Source organism: Triturus cristatus, chromosome 1_2 (assembly GCF_964204655.1).
Source record: "Triturus cristatus chromosome 1_2, aTriCri1.1, whole genome shotgun sequence".
NCBI lineage: Eukaryota > Metazoa > Chordata > Amphibia > Caudata > Salamandridae > Triturus > Triturus cristatus.
Window position 1 is genome coordinate 394814112 of NC_140580.1, and position 19184 is coordinate 394833295.

Consider the following 19184-nt stretch of genomic DNA (forward strand, 5'->3'; position numbering starts at 1 on the left):
TGGTGTGAACTGTTCCACCGCCGTCTTTCGACCCACCTCTCCTTGACATTTACCTCAGAATTCGGTGCCTAAAATTGGAAATGGAAGTGCTATCTATGACAAAATTCTTGTGTGATGTAGGCAGAAAGACCCGACTCAAACATTGCCCCTCTTAAGTCAGCGGCAAAACTCGGTCTACACATTGGCACCACCACTGTCTTTTATGGATAGTACTTTAACTTATTACTGCAGTATTTTATAATGTTGAACAGATTGATATTCAGCTACATATAATTTGTCTATTTATACTTTAAAAATCATAGTGCCACACATTGGCTATTTCATTCTTGCAGGTCACCACACTTACACACAAATGCTCAAACTGTGGCACATATAGTTTGCACTATTTAATATTCACTGGTTCATTTAACTTCACAAAGGGTGAGTGTATGCTCAAAATGCATAGCTGGACAACATTATGCATTCTTTTAATGACTATCATAGTAAATACATTTTGCACACAGTACAAAGCTTACCTATGTTGTCTACCACAACTTCTACTGTGCTGCAGGACCTGAAGGTAAGGAGCCCTTGCAGAAGCTGCAAAAATGCAAAATCCCCCCAGATGGGCGACCACACAACTGAGTGGTGTAAAGCAACTCATTTTGAAAGTTCTGCATGGTTTGCAGACTCTAATCTGCAGGAGGTCTCCATAGGCAAAGTCAGGCAATACATGGGAGGGCTGTATGTTAAACGGGCACAGATGCCCAAGGGTTAGGGCAGGCTGGACCAGGCCAATCCGAAAGTGAAACTGCCTTCCGAAGCTGCCCCTGTGGGGGCTTCTTTAACCTCTCACCTCTGTGGAAATCTAAAACAGCTTCTGAAAAGCTCAGAGCGAACAAAGAACACATCTCTTCAACTGAGCACTGCTCGATTTTTTGTGGCAAAGAAACGACCAGAAACTCCTGCCCTTGGAACCGATAGACCACAACATAAACCAGACACTAGTAAGAATGAGCTGTCATTCGAAAGCAAGAGCGAGGAAAGTCTGATCCGGGGTTGTTCATACTGCTTTAAAAAAATAACAATAGATGCCAAGGAGGCCCTCACACTTCTACACAAAAGGAATCAAACACAGATTACTGAGTCATGTCTGAAAAAGATTCTAAAAACACAGCAGGGTAAATAAAAACACCAATGCAACATTGTTTAAAGGAAAAAAGTGCTATGACGTGTGCCAGTGTTTACCACGCCATAGCACTTTTTTTGTTAAAGTTGCTAAATCACTGTGGGAGGGTGTTTGGGCAAAAAAGCAATGAACTCCAAGGGGAGGGAGTTGGGGGTGAAGCAACAAAAGACATAAGGAGCGTAGGGCTGACGTAGAGAGATTGGAGACACATGCACCCTCAGTGCATGTGCAAAAGTAAATAAAAAGAGTACCGGCTGGCCACTGAAAGGACACCAGCCACCGGCAGCAGTTCTTGGTCCAAGCACCGCAGCATGGATGAAGAGTTGAAGAATCTGAAGAGTAGGAGGAAGCCGGAGGCCAGGAGAAGCTGTTGACCAATAGGAAGCAAGGAAACAAGACACACGTGAGCCAGCCAATGGTAAGTAAAAAGTGCTAACCAATAGAAAGTAAAGTGACATGGGAGACACGTAGGAACCAGCAATAGTAAGTAGAGGGAGGGCTCTCAGCCCCTTTTAAGACCTAAAAAGGAACCAAGTGGGATAAGGAGGCTAGGGCACCCTCCACCCAAGAAATCTTAAACACACAAAAAAAGTCCTAGGACCTACACTGCTGTGTGTAAAGAATTCACTTAGATCCCTGCACAGAAAAAAATATGTTGTTGTTAAGGTCTATTTAAAGTGTTTCTTTGAACTACAGTGTCAGCAGTCATAAATTGCATCTCAAGTATACCAAAGTTCTCCAAAGATGAAACCTCGGTGGAATAGAGGAGTCATCTTATAAGAGTGCCAGGAGGACAACAAATGCATTCTAGCTACTGTGCCATAGGCTTCTCATCATTGGTGCTCACTCTAGGGAAATAGGGAGGCTGCATAGACCATGTGGGCTAAGTCCTCCATATCTTTTCAATGGTTACATTTGTTATTTGTCCCTACCACTAACTAACCCTAATGCCAAATGGTTCATGTAGGAAGTCCGAAATTCTGGGCTGATGTGTGAGTAATTAATGCATTGAATAAAAACATATCGGTGATGCCCATTTTGTTCAATCCTTGTAGCATCCCTCGTATGTTTTACTAACTGAACACATGTTGAGATGTGTAGTAATGAAGATCAGCATGCACTTTCAGCAATTTCATCAGGACCAGAGGACAAATCAGCCCTGTGCAGGTGCCTCATTTTTATGTTTATGTTTATAAGCTTATTTAGCAGATGAATCACCCCCAGAGGGGTATCTCGGCGCTTGCGGAATTGCAGAAGAAGTTGTAACGATATGCTATACTAAAAAAGGGCAGTTTTCAGGGCCTTTCTGAATTTCAGGTGATCAGGGCATTGTCTTAAGGCCAAAGGGAGTTGATTCCATATTAAAGGTGCCTGGTACGAATAGGCTTTTCGTCCTGTCCGTGTTTTTTGAATCCTAGGGATTTTGTACTCGTCAACCCATGGGTAATGTCTCATGCCAGGTTCAGAGACCTTAAATAGCGTGACTTCACTTTCGTCAGGGTGTGATTCATAATGCAAGTGTTGAAAAGGAACTGGGAAATGGTGGTGCTTTGTGAATAATGGTGCTGTCACAAGGTCCGGCACTCTATTGAGAGAAAGGAAGGATGAACAATCCTATACCCACACAGGGTAAGAAAGTACAGATCTGGGAATGTTCTGGTCTGTGGACGAACTGGAACAAAAGACCCACATTTGTTGCAGCCTTGTGTCATGCCTCTTGTGTGGAGAAAATAATATATTTAAGTATTTTGGGATCCAGGTATTCCATGAAAATACTAAGTTTCAGGCGGGGAAATTGGGAAGGGTGCTCCCTTCCATCGGGCGTCCATATCTTTCTGGAGCTGGCTTACCCAGTCACTGTTGGGAAGAGTTGCCATAGCAAAAAATGTTATCTTGCCAACACTACTATGCCACTTCTTGGGACTTCCTTTGATACTGCATAGATTATTTTTCAAAGAACTGAACAAACTGTATCCAATTTAATTTGAGGCCACATAAGAAAGAGGATCACCATCGATAAGAGTATAAGATCAATGGGAGAGGGTTACAAAGGACCACTGAACCTAGTGGCATACTATGTGGTGCAGCAAACTCAGAGGCCCAATGCAATGGATGGAAGTTGAGAAGGACCAAGAGGTTCAGGAGATAAATGCCATACTGGGGGGATGGATGCCCTTGCTGTTCTGCTAAACTTAGAGTCAAGTCTGGCCTCTTACTTTGTAGTACTGCTGGAAGAGATACACAAGGAGGCCTAAGCAAGGCTTTGTGTATGCCCTGAGATCCTCCTATGGTGTTTACTGCAATGTAGAGATCTGGCTAAGTCTTTGAGAAGGAGGACCCGTAAGCAGAGGGGCCCTCTTCTTACTTTTGACGATCTATTAGAAGGGTACGGGATAGTCGCAAGACTATTTATGGCACTAAATTCCATAACAAGTGTAATAGAAAAAACATGGGCCTCGGAAAAAGTTGACAACAAAAGCGATGAAACACTTCCACGTTGCAAAAACATGCAGATGACCAACACGTAGGGGCAAAGTAATAGTTTAAAAAATAACTCGAATATTCTACACCCAGACAACTCACTTGAGACAATCCTGGAGTCTGAAGATTGGAAAGGAAATAATAGATAAGGAGTAGAGCAATGGCTTAAACTATACAAAATTGGTTACTAGGAACCCCAGGTTTCAGTTCTTCCCAACTGAAGTACTTGCATCTAACGTACCTGTCACAGGTGTGCACAGCAAAAATGTACCCCGTGGCTTTGGACATATGTCAAAGATGTGGGGTCAGGTGCTTTTTCCACATGGTTTGGGACTGGCGCTACATAAGGCAGTATTGGCCAGGGGTGGCTGCATTCATTAAGGAAATCACAGAAAAAGCGGTCATCGCTGACCCTATAGCCTGCCTGCTAAGTCAGATCGTGCAAACCAGATCCAGTAGGCAGCTCTGCAGGGTCGTTGTTGTAGCTCTGAAGCCAATTGTGGGACGGATGGTAAATAGGCCACTAAATGGAAAAAATGGCTGATGGATAATAAAAAATGGGTTAAAGTGGAGATTGCAGCACTACATATTCAGCATAAAAGAGGTGGTACAGGTGTCTCCATTGATGCTTTGGACATGGCACTGCTGGCCACAGAGCTTACATCTGATATTAACGAGTCATGAATCAAAGAACTTTTAAATTGGTGCCACACTTTGTAAGGGGGTTGGATGCTCTGAATGGGACAAGGAAAATAGGGGCTTTTGGACATGAAAATCAAGCAGGGATTTGGTATGTCCCAAAGCCAGGATCCAGATTCTATGTGAATGTATTTTGTACACTCTGTGGGGTTTGGAAGGACACATATTGGGTAACTGCTGTGGGGATTATCCAAATCTTTTATTACTTTATGTTGGTATGTTTTTGTGCATCTTTTAATACTTACTAATAATCCTTCACACCAGGCAATGCGGTATGGATTGATAACAAAATTACCCCATATATTCAGAGTCTTTTGATGAGGGCCCAATTTGCAGAGCCTCAAATTGTAATGTGCTTAAGTCATTTTATACTGCATGTCTAAACAACTGAATAAAGATCTATTTATTGTACTGCTGAATCATCTGCTATCTGAGAGAGGTGCTTCAGAAAGAGTGAGTGTGCATTCTCTGTGCTCTGCAGTCTTTAAAGTTTATGAAGCACTGCATTTGGAAGGTGCCTGCAGGGACCCCTAAAGAGAGGGCCGGATGCCCAAGCACATTGAGCAGTCAGTGGACCACTGTTATATGGATCTGTGTGGGTTCCCTTTTATGCATGGGTTGGTTCAGTGACAGTAAGATATTTTGTTTGGTTAATGGTGTACATGTCTTGGGTGTGCAACACAGATTTTCTCATCCATTTGCCCTTTGTTAACATAGCCCTTGTTTGTGAAGCAGCACCCTCTCATGACTTGCTGCTTTTACAAACCTTTCGCATTAGTAGAAGAATGGCCTTTTTTCATGGTATTGGTGATGTAGTGTCACTATTTTTCGTTTGCTTTTAATGACAAGCTAATACATAACACATATAATTACTGGTTACCTATATGTACCTGGTGTTTTATATTTAGAATGACTATAATGACTTATTTTTACATTATTGAGTAACTGCACTTAGAGTATGTTTACATTAATTTAGCAGGAGTCCTGGTAGGCCTCAAAAGACAGAATCCCTTTTAAATGAACTGTTGTATTTTTGCTGATAGGCAAAGATATGATGTTCCCATGTTAGTTAGTAATGTTATTTTGGGGATTTTATGTGGAGGTTGTTTCTTGCAACTGAATGTCTTAGACAGTAACTTTCTGCACCTTTGGAAGGAAGGGGCAGATGGAGATATCTCCAAAGGCTGCGGGTTTGAAACTGCATATTGCTTAACTCATGTGATATGGGCTGACACCGTGCTCACTGTGAATGTTTAAATTTTATAGGTTCCCTCTCTTTGGGAACCTGTGCAGTTTAGCTTTAGCTGAAGTTTAACGGGGCATATTATCAAGAAACGGCGTTAAGATTATCGCCGCTTTAGCGGCAGAAAACTGCCGCTAAAGCTGCGACTATGGGCTTGATAATATGCCGCAGAGAATTCCCATAGAAGCCCATGTTCTGGTGTCAACATGGGCTTCTATTGGAATTCTCTGCGGCATATTATCAAGCCCATTATTGCCGCTGTAGTGGCAGTTTTCTGCCGCTAAAGCCGCGATAATTTTAACGCTGTGCTTGATAATATGCCCCTAGGTTTGTATGCTATGGATTTCAGTTATTTATAATTACTTTTGTCCACCTTCAGAGGCAGATGGCCCTGTCCGTGCTTTTATGACCTCATGCTCCTTTTACCCCTGCTCACATGCCTTGACTGGATCCTTCATTTAGTTCCTTTTGACATTCTACCTTTGCTGACACCTGCTGCTTATGAACTTCCCAACTTTGCACACAACTTTAGCTTAGCTTTAGGGAGTTTCCCCATAAGGGAAATCAAATCTGCCCTAATTTGAATACTCTGCCTTTTAATAACTTGATTTAGCATTTGGTATTTGCCGGGCTTATATTCAGATATGCTGCAATCAGGTGATTATCGATGATGACTCAACTGAGTCGATTTGAAACTGTAATTTTACTAATGTGTTAATAAACCTTTACCGTTTGCAAATGTACTCCTCTCTGTCATTATTGTGGGGCAAAATCTGCTTCACAGTCATTGATATGTCATTGAATTGATGATTTGAAGCCTCACTTCGAGACAAAGGTCCATCTAAGTAGACTCAGTGGAGTTTCGAATTGCACCAAGCTTGAGCAGTGGAAACACCAACCTTTTCCTCCTGCTATCAGAATGAAAAAAGACTTATAATTATGAAAGTATGCATGAAACTGTGGAAAGGTATTTTGTGTAACCGCAAATAAACCCATACCTTACATACTAAACCTTCCTTATCATTTGAAGGCTTCCACAAACTATGAATATCTGTGCTAAAACCATAAAAAGACATTTCCTATCATTTCATTTGAGATGGGGTGTGCATATTTTACATTGATGTTCATAGCATTGTTCAATGCTCTGACTTGCACAGGGATTTACAATGTGGATGTATGTCAGCAGATGAGCATCCCATAGATGTACAGCATTTCCCTTTCCCTGAGCAGATGTTACCTCTGGAAACAATTTGGCTGCAGGAATATTTACACATTTTCTACCCCCACCTTGCTTCTTCTTCTGTCAACTTCATCTCTAGCTGGCAAAAATCTAAAGTTGGCTACCCAGTGCTCTGCTACCTGTTGAAATGCAAGCATTTGGAGTAGGTGATTCTACACACACGGCTTCTCCTCTCATTCTATATTCCCTAGTAATTTTCTATCTCAAGCCATTCCTATGCACCTCTGCGGTCTAGCTTTGGACAGTTTTTGAAGGAAGCTGTATAGCTGCATAGCGTTCTTTGTAAGGAACGTAAAACCAACTTATTATCACAAAGACCAGCACCATCCTCAGCAACAGCAACAGAGGCTGTGTGTCTGCACAATGCATGTAATTGGTATAGAGGTTACTCAAATGCACTGCTCTATGTAAGTCTCAGTAGTAATAGGTCACAATGGGCCAGATGTATGACCAATTTTTGCATGCCAAATGGGTTTTAGGCCCTTTTGTGCATGCAAAAATCATCTGGGCCATGTACAAACCCTATTTTGCGACTCGCAAAAATTTGCTACTCGTTAAATAGTGTTTTGCGACTCTCTATTAGGAAGGGGCAGGAAGGGGTGTTTCCTTTCTTATAGCGACCCCACAAGCCATGTAAGAATGTTTTGCTACTGCTCTTCGAGAGGGTGGTAAAGCATTCGCAAACTGGAAGGGGTCCCTGGGACCACTACCAGCCCTTAAAAAATGAAAAAGAAAAGTTACATATTTCTTTTTTAAATGCATCCCATTTTCCTTTAAGGAAAACGGGCTGCATTTAAAAAAAAACAACTGCTTTATTTAAAAGCAGACCCAGACATGGAGGTCTGCAGACCCCAGCAGGCCACCATCCCTGGGAGTGCCTGCCATTCCCAATGGGGTCGCAAACTGCGACAGCCTCATTAATATTCATGAGGCATACAATTTGCAATCCCATTGGGAATCGCAAACAGCGTCTCAGACACTGTTGTACATTGGAAATTGCTACTCGCATATTGCGACTTGCAAGTTGGCGCAAATTGCGAGTCTCAATTTCCAATGGTCGTACATCTGGCCCATAATCACTACCACTCTCTCTAAAACAAAACCTTATTGTGGTCACCAGGTACATCATCACCATACTTTAGTTTCATCACCAGCCCCATCACACAGCTCCCCATCATCATCATGAGCCCTAAGTACTGCACTAGTCGCAGTACTACCATGGAAATATTCAGTTACTAATGTGACATCCGGACACTCATTCAGATGGTTTCTATTGCTAAGACAGGGGAAGATGTGGAAGAATACCTAAAATAGCATAGTGTGGTCAGATGGATAAACTAGGAATAAGCCTTTGAGGCATGTATCTAAAGCCATTAATGAAGCTCAGAAAATATTTCCACTTTTATCCCAAATACAATCATCAGCTTCCATTGAGGTCCTCACTAGCGCAAGATATGACTTGCTTTAGCGCTATGACGCTCAGGCCTGAGCCCTGAGCTTTAACATAATTGATCAGCCCACTAAGAATTGTTTGGCAATCAGCTTTTATATGAAAATACAACAGAATACTAAAGTGTGACTGTAACTGCTAAAATAATCTGGATGGTAGCGAAGTAAGTTGCTTCTGTGGTGGGTGATACTTTAAACAATGGTGGCCGCCAACTACCTAAAGTGGTAGGGCGTATGTGGTTGGAAAGGGTGGTGGATTGGGGGGGAGAAATAAAATATACATAAAAAAATATATACATAAAAAAATACTTACCTGCTGCTCCGCTCCCGCTGCCGCCTTACTGCTGCTCTCATCGCCAACGGGCCAGAAGGGAATGGGCCCTCAGGGCACAGGCTCCACACCCAATCCAGACGCTGCTCTCACATGAGAGCAGCGCCAGGATTTGTCTGAGCAGCCTCGTTTGCCGCTCAGACGATGCATTGGATCCTGTGCTGTTCTCCAACCCTGCCGTGTCACACAGCAGGGTAGGAGAAACATAAGTACGCATGCCTGTTTGTTCAGACTAGGATGGCTGGCCAGCCAAGCGCACCCTATATGTATTGTATTGTGGCACCCAGACAGCATAAATAAAATGATAATAACATTGTCTTATTATCATTTTATTTATCGTCTGCTGGCACAGGCTGTGGGGTGACGCTCCTCCACCATAACGGAAGAACCGCCCCTGGCTTTAAATCTGTCCCTGCTATCCCTTATGTACTTTTTTGAACATTCAATGCTAATTACCAATTTTTCAGATTTGAAAGAGCTACACGCCCATTAAAGGGATCACGTTTTTATTCAGAAGGGATGATGGGAGATAACGGGAACAAACAATTGCCAACATCTTTCGTATCTGGATTTGTAGTGTTTATAAAGAGCAATATTATGCTTTTACAGATCATTATCCAAGAAGAGAGATGAACGTCAGTTCTTATCCATAATCTTAGATTTCTGTACAATAGTTTGAACAAAGTTGACGAATTTAAGAGATACAACTTCATGGTACCTCACATAGAAAACACAAATCAATTGAGGCAACCAATTTCCAGTACAAACAATTATTGCCCCGTCTGCTTTGTTGTTCCATCTTCTTCAGAATATGATCAGTTAAATTCTTCATACGAAGCTATCCTGATTTGCATTAAACATTAATAGCTTTTTTGCAAAGAACTTGGAACAATGTGTATATCACTATTTGGGTATTTTGTTCTGATTTGTGGGTGAAAAAAACTGCTGATTTCATACATTTATTTACAGTGACTCTTGTTTCTTTTCTTTTGAGCAGACCCATATCTTCCCCTGGTGCACCCTGAAGGCCATTAACAATCAATAGCTTCCGAGATAGCCGAGCTACCATTTCCCAGCTCCAAAGTATTATCAGTTTGTATGCTTAGAACTTTGCTTATGTTATCAATTGAATGAACCGAAATTAAATGGACAAAAACTTTAATCATGTTTGTGATGCATGGGTTCTTGTAGTAAACAAAAAGGACTTGATTTAGAAGGATAAATAAGAATTGTACCAGAATTATAACATATTTTAGAAATATATTCATTATGAATCTATATCGGTTTTCCAATGCTATCTCAAGATTGGCAGCAAAATATTTGCACACAAAATATAATGCCTATCTTAAACCCAAACTGTCATTTTCCATTGACCCAGCAAATTTCAGCACCAGATGTTTTTGCAGAAAAAAGGTGTGTCTGCATCACTATTTATCTATCATATATTTCATACAAGTGATATGATTTAAAATGTTTGTGAGTGTGGCATTTTTGAAGTATCTCATTTTATGTATGATAAACATGTGGTTAATGTTGTTGTTCTTTATATCTTTCCTCTAGAAAGACCCTATGGGCATACACTATATGATAATACCTTATATCGTTTACAGTATCCAATATGTAAACTCATAGGGCCAGATTTACCAGTTTCTCACGCAGTGCAGTGCAACACCCTCAAATGATGCGCTGCACTGCATGAGAAGAAGAGCGCCATATTTACTGAAATGTGCGACCGTGCGCCATGGACACACCTTTGCATCATAGGGCAAGGGTGTCTCTGTGAGTCTAGCATAGGTTTTGTACTGGAAGGATGCCCCTCCAGTACAAAATACTATGTTTAGACTAACTTTAAATATGTTCCCATTTTGCATGTGTGCTGTACAGTGCAGCGCACATGCAAAGTTGGAAAATAATGGAGACATTTTTTTTCCTTCATAGCACCTCTCTGAAATGGGTGCTATATTCTGATGTTAAACCTTGTCTACTCTTTTAAGTAAATAGAGTATAGTCTCAGAAACCTTGGGTGGTTGCATGGCAATGCCCATGCACCACCCATGGTATCCCCCTTGGCCAAGGTTTCACGCTGGAAAGTAAATAGGTAGCAAACAATTTAGTGTCATTTTGAGTCACTTTTGTGACGCAAAAAAACCATTAAATCTTAGTAAATAGATTCATAGACTTATATCTAAGACTGCATGAGAGAGTAAGGAAAAAGAGGGCAAGAAACTTTCCTGCATGAAGTCATAGATGCAAATACGCATTAAGTGTATTCACACTGTCAAATTGTGATTCGTCCAAAAGGATTGTCTCTGTTAGAATGGCAATCCTCTTAATTTTAATAATGCTTTCAACTAAACATGCCATTGTACTAAGTAAACCACATCAATTAGTAGGATCAAAAAGACCCCAACCTCTGCGCACTGTAGCTATTGGTAAAACATACCGTGGTATGTCTACATCGTAAACTTACACAGCTTAAAACTGGTTAGATAAATATCAAACATAACGAGACTATATACACATACGTTTGCTAGACGAGATCTTTCTCTATGGCAGTGGTATAAAAAGGTGAAGGTTTGCTCATCTCTTCTTTTTTCCTTTCGTTCACCTTATATTTTCATTTTTCATTATGAGTACACCTCTGATCTACAATGCTCCGGCACAGTCCTGTAATGTATTGATGCTGCTATGATACGTTTGATGTTTGTGACAAACCTGCTGTACACTGTTTATGTCCATCTTTTCAGAATTCAAGCCCCTGAAGAAGAGCTGGTCCGGCTCGAAATGCATTGGGCACCAAGAAAACTTTTGATTTAAAGCGAATGTACTCTGGAAAAACTTTTGTTTTGTCTTGATGAATTTATGGACAATTATCCCGATTGAAATTTGAAAAACTTTATTGTTAAAACATTTGAACAAACTTGAGTTTGAAGTGGATGTGATTTATGTTTGATATTTATCTAACCAGTTTTAAGCTGGGTAAGTTTATGATGTAGACATACCACGGTATGTTTTACCAATAGCTACAGTGCGCAGATGTTGGGGTCTTATTGATCCTACTAATTGATGTGGTTTGCTGACATGGTTTGACTGTACATGTCTTCCCATGCAGCACGCTTATGTTGAATTGTGTATAGAGTTTAGTATAAGAGTTTACAAAAAACAGTCCTGACCAGGATAACTCAGTGTGTGCCTCTCCAAACACATTGTTATTGTACTAAGTAAGCAATGTGAGAAAGATGTACCAAGTCACTATCCATTTTTCTTTAGAAATAAAACATCGATGATACTAATCTTAAGAAACTAAAGCAACTCTACTCCTACCTGTTCCTTGGATCACACAGTCCTCTCATATGTAGGAGCTTGAATCTGAATAACTTGGACCAAAGGTATGCCTTGCACTGTGACTGTCCTGTATGCCACCTAAGCTACCACCACTCTACACACAAAAATCACCACATAGTTACACTTCATACGTATTCACTTGTCTGCATTGAATCTTTTATGTATTCCAAATTGAAGCAGTTGGAAAAAAACATCCATTCCCTACCAGCTTTAGACCTCCCACATCCTGTATATATACCTTATGATATATAATGCTGTATTGTGAATTTCTAAGCTAAATTCAGCTCACCTTTTGTACAACTTAACTATGAAGGTGGTCAATAGGTCACCAGGATGCACTGTTGTGTGTTAACCTTTTATAGCTTGCCATAAAACTAAGCTGCCTCTTGTCCTTTTATATGTTTAATCAAAGGATATCCTAATATCCTTACCTATAACTGAACAGTTGTTATGTTCCTTACATTGTACACTATTTTTTATTAGATCTCATTAATAAAAATGTGGACCTTATTGTCCTTGGATTAGGTCCAAGAGACTAATAATTTGCTTGCTACTCAATGGGCTGTGCCTGTTGTTGTGCAGCTGTGGTCTTTCTCATTCCATTGAGCTATGATTACTTATGAAAAACTGTGCATATTCTGTTGGACATTTCTCCTCTTCCACATCAGCAATTCTAACAATAATGGCTCAGATTTAGAGTTGGAAAATGTGAGACATATGCCAAAGGGCAAAGTGACCTTTCTTTCCTATTTGGAGTGCATAGACAATAAAACACTCTATAAAGTATAGTTGGAACATCTGCAACGTTTTGATGGAAGTCATACATCCATAAACACATCCCTTTGATATTTACTCCCCTTGAGCAAGTTTTATTCTGTGAGTATGTTTTCTTATGTTCAATTTAGATGAGACTACTGGAGGCATTTGTTAGCAATGTATTTGGGAAGGGTTTTGTGCTTGATTAGATTTTCCTTTGTCTGATAATGTAAATATACCTTCCTTAAGGAGACCTAAATATATCTGAATTGCCCAAATTTAGAAACTTAAATATTTTCTTTGGTCACTCGACTACTTATTTAATTGACTTACTAAATTATCACATAGCTGACCTCCCCTTTTCCTTTTCTAACACTACCATTTATCTACACACTATTTTAAACCACCAACAGTACATAAAACATTACGTTGAATATCACTGACTAAATGATTGACCAACAATCATTAAATAACCACAATATGTTTATTGGCAACTTTAACATGGATGGGCCATTCCCCCTAATACACACACCAATGGCCTTCTTTCATGTTTAATACAATTAAACCCAAAACAGACTTTCAATTCTCCATCACACTTGAGGGGAAAACACTAGATCTTGCAATATGCCATAAACTGAGGTTGGCTGGGTCAGTCTGGCTTAAGTGAACTGGCTGGACTAATTCAATATTCTGCTTCACATAATGATATGACTTGCAACAGCAAATTCACACTTGCCATCCACAATTATTCTTTAAAGCTCTCTCAGTCATATAAATGATCAGAACGTCAGTAATGCCAAAAGTGCAGTGCCAGACAGCATAATCATCTATCAAGAGTTCATAGCTTCTTTTAACAACTACATCAATAAAGTACAAAAGGTATTAAACACAAGAGCTCCATTGAAAATGAAAACTGTGACGACAAACATTACAACCACTGGTTCTCAGATGATCTATTCTTAAGGAGACAGGAAAACAAGAAACTAGCGACGCACTGGAGGTCCTCTAAGATACCCAACTCACTCTCTGCTCTAAAATTTGCAAGAAATATACAAACATGAGATTAACATTGCCACTCTCAAATTAATAATGGCATAAACAAACCTCAATAACTTTTCAAACTACATTTTGAAAATCAGGAACATGATTTGCATTTCAGACAAATCACAGGAAGAATCCTCTCCTCCACCTCTCTCAAATAAAACATATTCCATATTTCTCTCACATATCTGAAGACCAACTCAATAAGATCATCCAGAAATATAACTTCCTGATTATGATATTATTCTGGTGTTTTTCTAGACAAACAGTTTTCACCTATGTAGCAAACTCTGACATCCCTTAATAAGTGCTACTATGAAAGAGGTCATCCTCTCTGACTCACTTAAAACTAGATGAACCACTACCCTTTGAAAATAAGTCAATTGATGACTCTAATGTGTTTTCCAACTACCAGCCTTTGAACCACTATGGCTGGGCTAAGTAATTCAGGAGTATGTTGCTGGCCACCTGGCCACTCAGATTGACCAAGACACATTGCTAACCACAGACCAGTATAGCTTTCAAAAGGGCACAGCTAATGTACTTCTTAAGGTCCTACGTGACATTTGTTGCATGCCAGACAATGGTAATGTGTTCCTGTTCATTCTTCTTGATTTATTGACAGTGCTCAATACCAGTGATTACATGTGGCTCACCAACAATTTGTAATTTTTTTTTTGCAGAGTTTTATATAGCGTGAACTTGACCCGAATCGGGTATCAGAGCGCTTTACATAGCACCAGTTACGTTACATGAAGACACACACTCATTTATGTTAGGCACATCATTTGTTTTAGAGGTGAGGTCTTGGATGTGTTTCTACATTCCTAACAATGGCATTGAAGAGCAATAACATCTGTAACCCCATCAATGTCATAAAATGGGGTCCCCCAGGATTCTATCATTATACCCATATCCTTCAATTTATACATGGAACGTCTAAGAATTTTGATTGATCTGGGAGATAGCGGTTTAAAATCACCAGCATGCTGATGACACCCAACTGTACCTAAATGTAATCACCTCAAAACACCTGTACCATTAAACATTGTCTATCAACAAAAGGATCACCTTCAAGCTCCTGATCCACGCACACAAAGCACTGCACAATACCGGACCCACCTACCTCAACAACCAACTCAGCTTCCACACCGCCACCCGAAGCCTCCGCTCAGCCAACCTCGCCCTCGCCACAGTCCCTCGCATCCGAAAAACCACCGCCGGCGGCAGATCCTTCTCCTACCTCGCCACCAAGACCTGGAACACTCTCCCCACCATCCTACGACAGACCCAGGACCTGCTGGCCTTCAGAGAAGACTCCTCAAGACCTGGCTCTTCGACCAGTAGCACCCCCCCTCCCCAGCGCCTTGAGACCCTCTTGGGTATGTAGCGCGCTTTACAAATGGAGTGATTGATTGATTGATTGATATCAAGTCTCCTTAGGTGACCATCAATGAATCTCTTACAGTTAAATAAATCCTGGAAAAAAAATCATACCCATCAGATGCTTTCAAAAATCCAAATTCAAAATGCACTTGCTATTGGAGGTGAGCATTGATGTTTTGTTTTCTCACTCCCACCACAATCGGGGAGGTCAAATTAACTGGATTCTGACTTGATACCCATTTGTCTCCGAATTCAGAAATCACTCACACCACAACAGCTGTGAGAACCTCCCTCTTGTTGATTAAAAACTCAAAACATTGCTTACTGCCAAGGACTTCCACTGCACAGTCCAGACTATTGTTCTAATTAATCAGATTACCTTACAACTTTGGAGTAGATGTTCAAATCAGGAATGGGGGTTTATCTTTGTAAACACCACATTAATGTGCCTATTAGTGCATAACCTGAATACGTAACAACACCTAAACCCCGCATTTCCTCATTGTCCCCTTTGGATACAGGTGGTAATATTTTTACCTTCAATTGAGTGGAATGCTGAAAATAATTTCTGTCTTTCCTATTCTCTGAAATGTTTTTTAATGAATTTGAACAAAAAGAGAACATCATTGTACACACCCTCCTTAGGTAATTAGCACTTCTGAGATACACCGCCTAAACAATAACAGTAACATTAGGTTTTACTCTTAATCTTCATTCTACAACAGTGTTCTATTTTGTACAGTATCACATACTACAGAGTTTTCTAGCACTTCAATCTAGCAAATCTATTCACTGATTCCAGTTCTTCAACACATTGTTCTTCTTTGTATAACAAATCAAACATGTGAAGAATTCACAGATTTTCTACTCTTACCTCTTCAAGGACGTCTGCAAGCTTACTGAGTATTTCTTCCGTTAGAGTCTGGAATGTCGGTACACTGTAAAATAAATGTATGGAATTTTTGTTGTGGTGATTTCATGGTTTTAGAGCACAATATAATACAGTTCTTCCAGTTACAATAGAGGTGTTAACACTACGATGAATGAAATATGCTCCTAGACTGAACTTTATCGGCTGATGTTGAGTACTGTGGCAGTTATATTCAATACTCTTTTTATTAAAGGTAATTCAATCACAGCTAGTACAATCTCCCGTTAGTAACTGGCTTGATAACTTGCAGTTTCATAGAAGAATCAAGGCCCCAAAGGGATCCCAAAATAATGCACAAAACAATAAAAAATCCACTGAAAGGCAATAACTTTGGAAGGAGGAGAAGTAACCAGCAACACCCTTACTATAAATAAGTGTTCTAACACATGTTTATTTGAAAAGCAATAACCAGTGCTTGGAAATGGTTTTACAAAAGCTTACACAATCCTATATGCTATAGACACGAGGCCTTGAGAAGCAGAAAAGAAAACATATGTGCATTATGTAGAGATATGGGACACTGCATCTGTATGACATCGGACAGGTTACATAATCGGTCATGCTTTCTTGGGATATTAGACACATGGCTAGCATGCAGTGAATTACATGTATCAAAATGGACCAGGTAGCTTTATTATTCTTTGCCTTGTTAGCATTTATAAGACACACTCTCATGACATACACTGAGGGACACATTACAAGTAGCCTGGTGTAATACCCAGTAACATCGCTCCGTCCTCACCCTTCTCCCGGAGTTACAGGTAGTGTGGGCATCGACAACTCCAGGTGCAGTGTTTACAGGAGTTACAAGTTAGAAGTGAGGAATTAGCTAGAGAATTTGCAGTTCTGGTACTGATTTCTCTAGGCACATCTATATCTTTACCATAGTTTGGACCACTTGTTAATCACATTTGTTCAGGTACTACCATGCCTTTTTTCCAAGCCAGCCTTCGTGTCTCAGCCCCGTCATGTGTACCAGCATCATGAAAAGCACACATATACACACCTTGTTCGCCAAGTATAAAAAGAGGTACCTGATCCACAAGGCTACATGCGGGTATTTTCAGCATACTTTATAACATAAGCAAAAGATAAATAAAGGCAGAAGACACAGAGATAAATGGTGACTGCTCCTGAACCTTTACAATAGATATATATGTTTGATCTAATTACAGTCCAAAGAAGCACATGTCAATACTTTTTCGGCTTGTATACTGGTTAAGCGAAATCTACCCTTTTGTAGGCCCAATATGTAATCAATCAGCATTTGCAAATCAAAATCATTCACTCTATGTTTTTTTATGATTGTGATTTCAAGTCTATCTAATTATGAAGTATTACAATTTCAAATTGTCGTGCCATAAACACTTGCACTGTAAGAAAACATACATTGGCTTTAGTTGGGGAGTAGCAGAAGCATCATTTAACCAAAATTGCAGGGCTAGCAAAATTACATCACACTCTCTTTCTGCCAAAAAATATATCACACAGCATTTGGCCCGGATGAACATCCACATAGGTTATTAAACAATTTTTATTTCAAACTTGAGGATGCAGCATGTTAATAAACCGCGATTCATAAAGATAAAATGAGTCATCTACCAAAGCTGGCACAACTGAAGCTATAATTACCTTTTAGATATGGTGCTTTTGTGTTGTTTGGAAAAAAAAGAGTAGATAGGAAATATAAAATCAATTTGTCTCCACTTAGGTTGGTCAGAACAAAGGACTAGTGTCCTGTCTGGAACCTGGAGTACATTTCAGAAATTAAACTGTACAACAGAACAGAAGGACGCTTAGCGGACTCTTGGGTCCCCTCCTCAAAGGTAGAGGAGAATCCCTTGAGGATCCCTTGCCAAGGAGAATGGACCCTGGGAAGCCCTACACTCCTGTGGGATATGGGGATACCGGCGATTACCTGTGGAAAACAATCCAGCAGAGAACTTGTAAAATGATGGTGTTACTTTGAGCTTCTTTTGGTGTTTCAAATGAAGAAATTGCAGACATAGGGGGAAGGCAATATGTTTCATCCACTAGCGGATAAAATCAGAAGTAAGGGGACATGGTTTGGCTGCGCAGAACACTATGTAGCTGGTCAATATCTAACTCCTGGAGATAGCCATGGCACCTGCTGGATGGTAGCCATTGGACTTGAGACAATAAAGCTATTGCAGTGAGACTGGTTACATAGAAGGAGCTGTAGGGTAACCTTAAGTTGCTTCATGCAGAGATGTAGCAGTATCAACTACTAATTCCCTTAAATTTCCCAGAAAATGTAGCCCAGATCTGCAGGGCCCCTTCGCTAAGACTCACTTCTGGTGCTGCAAACAACAACTATGTCTACACGAACATAAAATTCAAAGCACGCACCTAGGGACTGATTCACAAGATCAATGGCATTAAATGAAATAATATTGTTATCCTATTTAGGTATTTTTTTTTAATAACAATGTTCTCTACCTATTTTAGGATGTTTTACTTTGCTTAAAAACGTGTATATAATAGCACAATAATCTCTATGAATATCAATCAGGGTTCTTTTATTGTTTAATGTTGGGGTGGACGGCGACATATAGTATGAATACGCCATGGCACATGACACATTAGGTAGAGACTTTAAATGGGCATGCCCCTTATGGTCATTAATGCAAATTTGAGCATTAGAGATGTTTTATTTTTAATCAAGCATCTTTAGAGTTGTGATATTTCTGTGGCTTATTTGTGGATATTTCATATATATGATTTTATAAATGTACTTTTATGGTTTTATATATATTTGTAACCAAAAATAAAGTTATACTACTAAATTATGTATCATTCACAAACTCTAACAAGTGCATTGCAAACCCGCAAATGTGACATGCGTGTTTGTCATGCTCTTATGTCATGTGTACATTACAATATTGCGAGTTAGACATAGATTAGGTAAGTGGACACACTTAGGAACCTGATAAGAGAGGCTAAGAAAAAGCAATGGTGATTTGGGTAACACTCACAATGTTGTAACGTTTTAGACACTTAAAAACAGGAGTGCACTGTTTACGTGCATTTGAATAACTATTTTACGCTTGAATTAATCAGGCCTTGCAAGAATGCGTGGGGAACAGCATTAAG

General features: G+C 39.9%; 1 protein-coding gene across 2 annotated transcripts in view; it reads right to left on the reverse strand.

Annotated features, from left to right (window-relative positions):
* Positions 1 to 19184, reverse strand: part of PRKG1 (protein kinase cGMP-dependent 1) — a 1992201-nt gene that overhangs the window by 475808 nt on the left and 1497209 nt on the right. For both annotated transcript variants that reach the window (XM_085605357.1, XM_085605347.1), the window contains exon 5: positions 16014 to 16077. In XM_085605357.1, coding sequence (XP_085461483.1) covers positions 16014 to 16077 — 64 coding nt within the window. The remainder of the gene's footprint in view (positions 1 to 16013; positions 16078 to 19184) is intronic.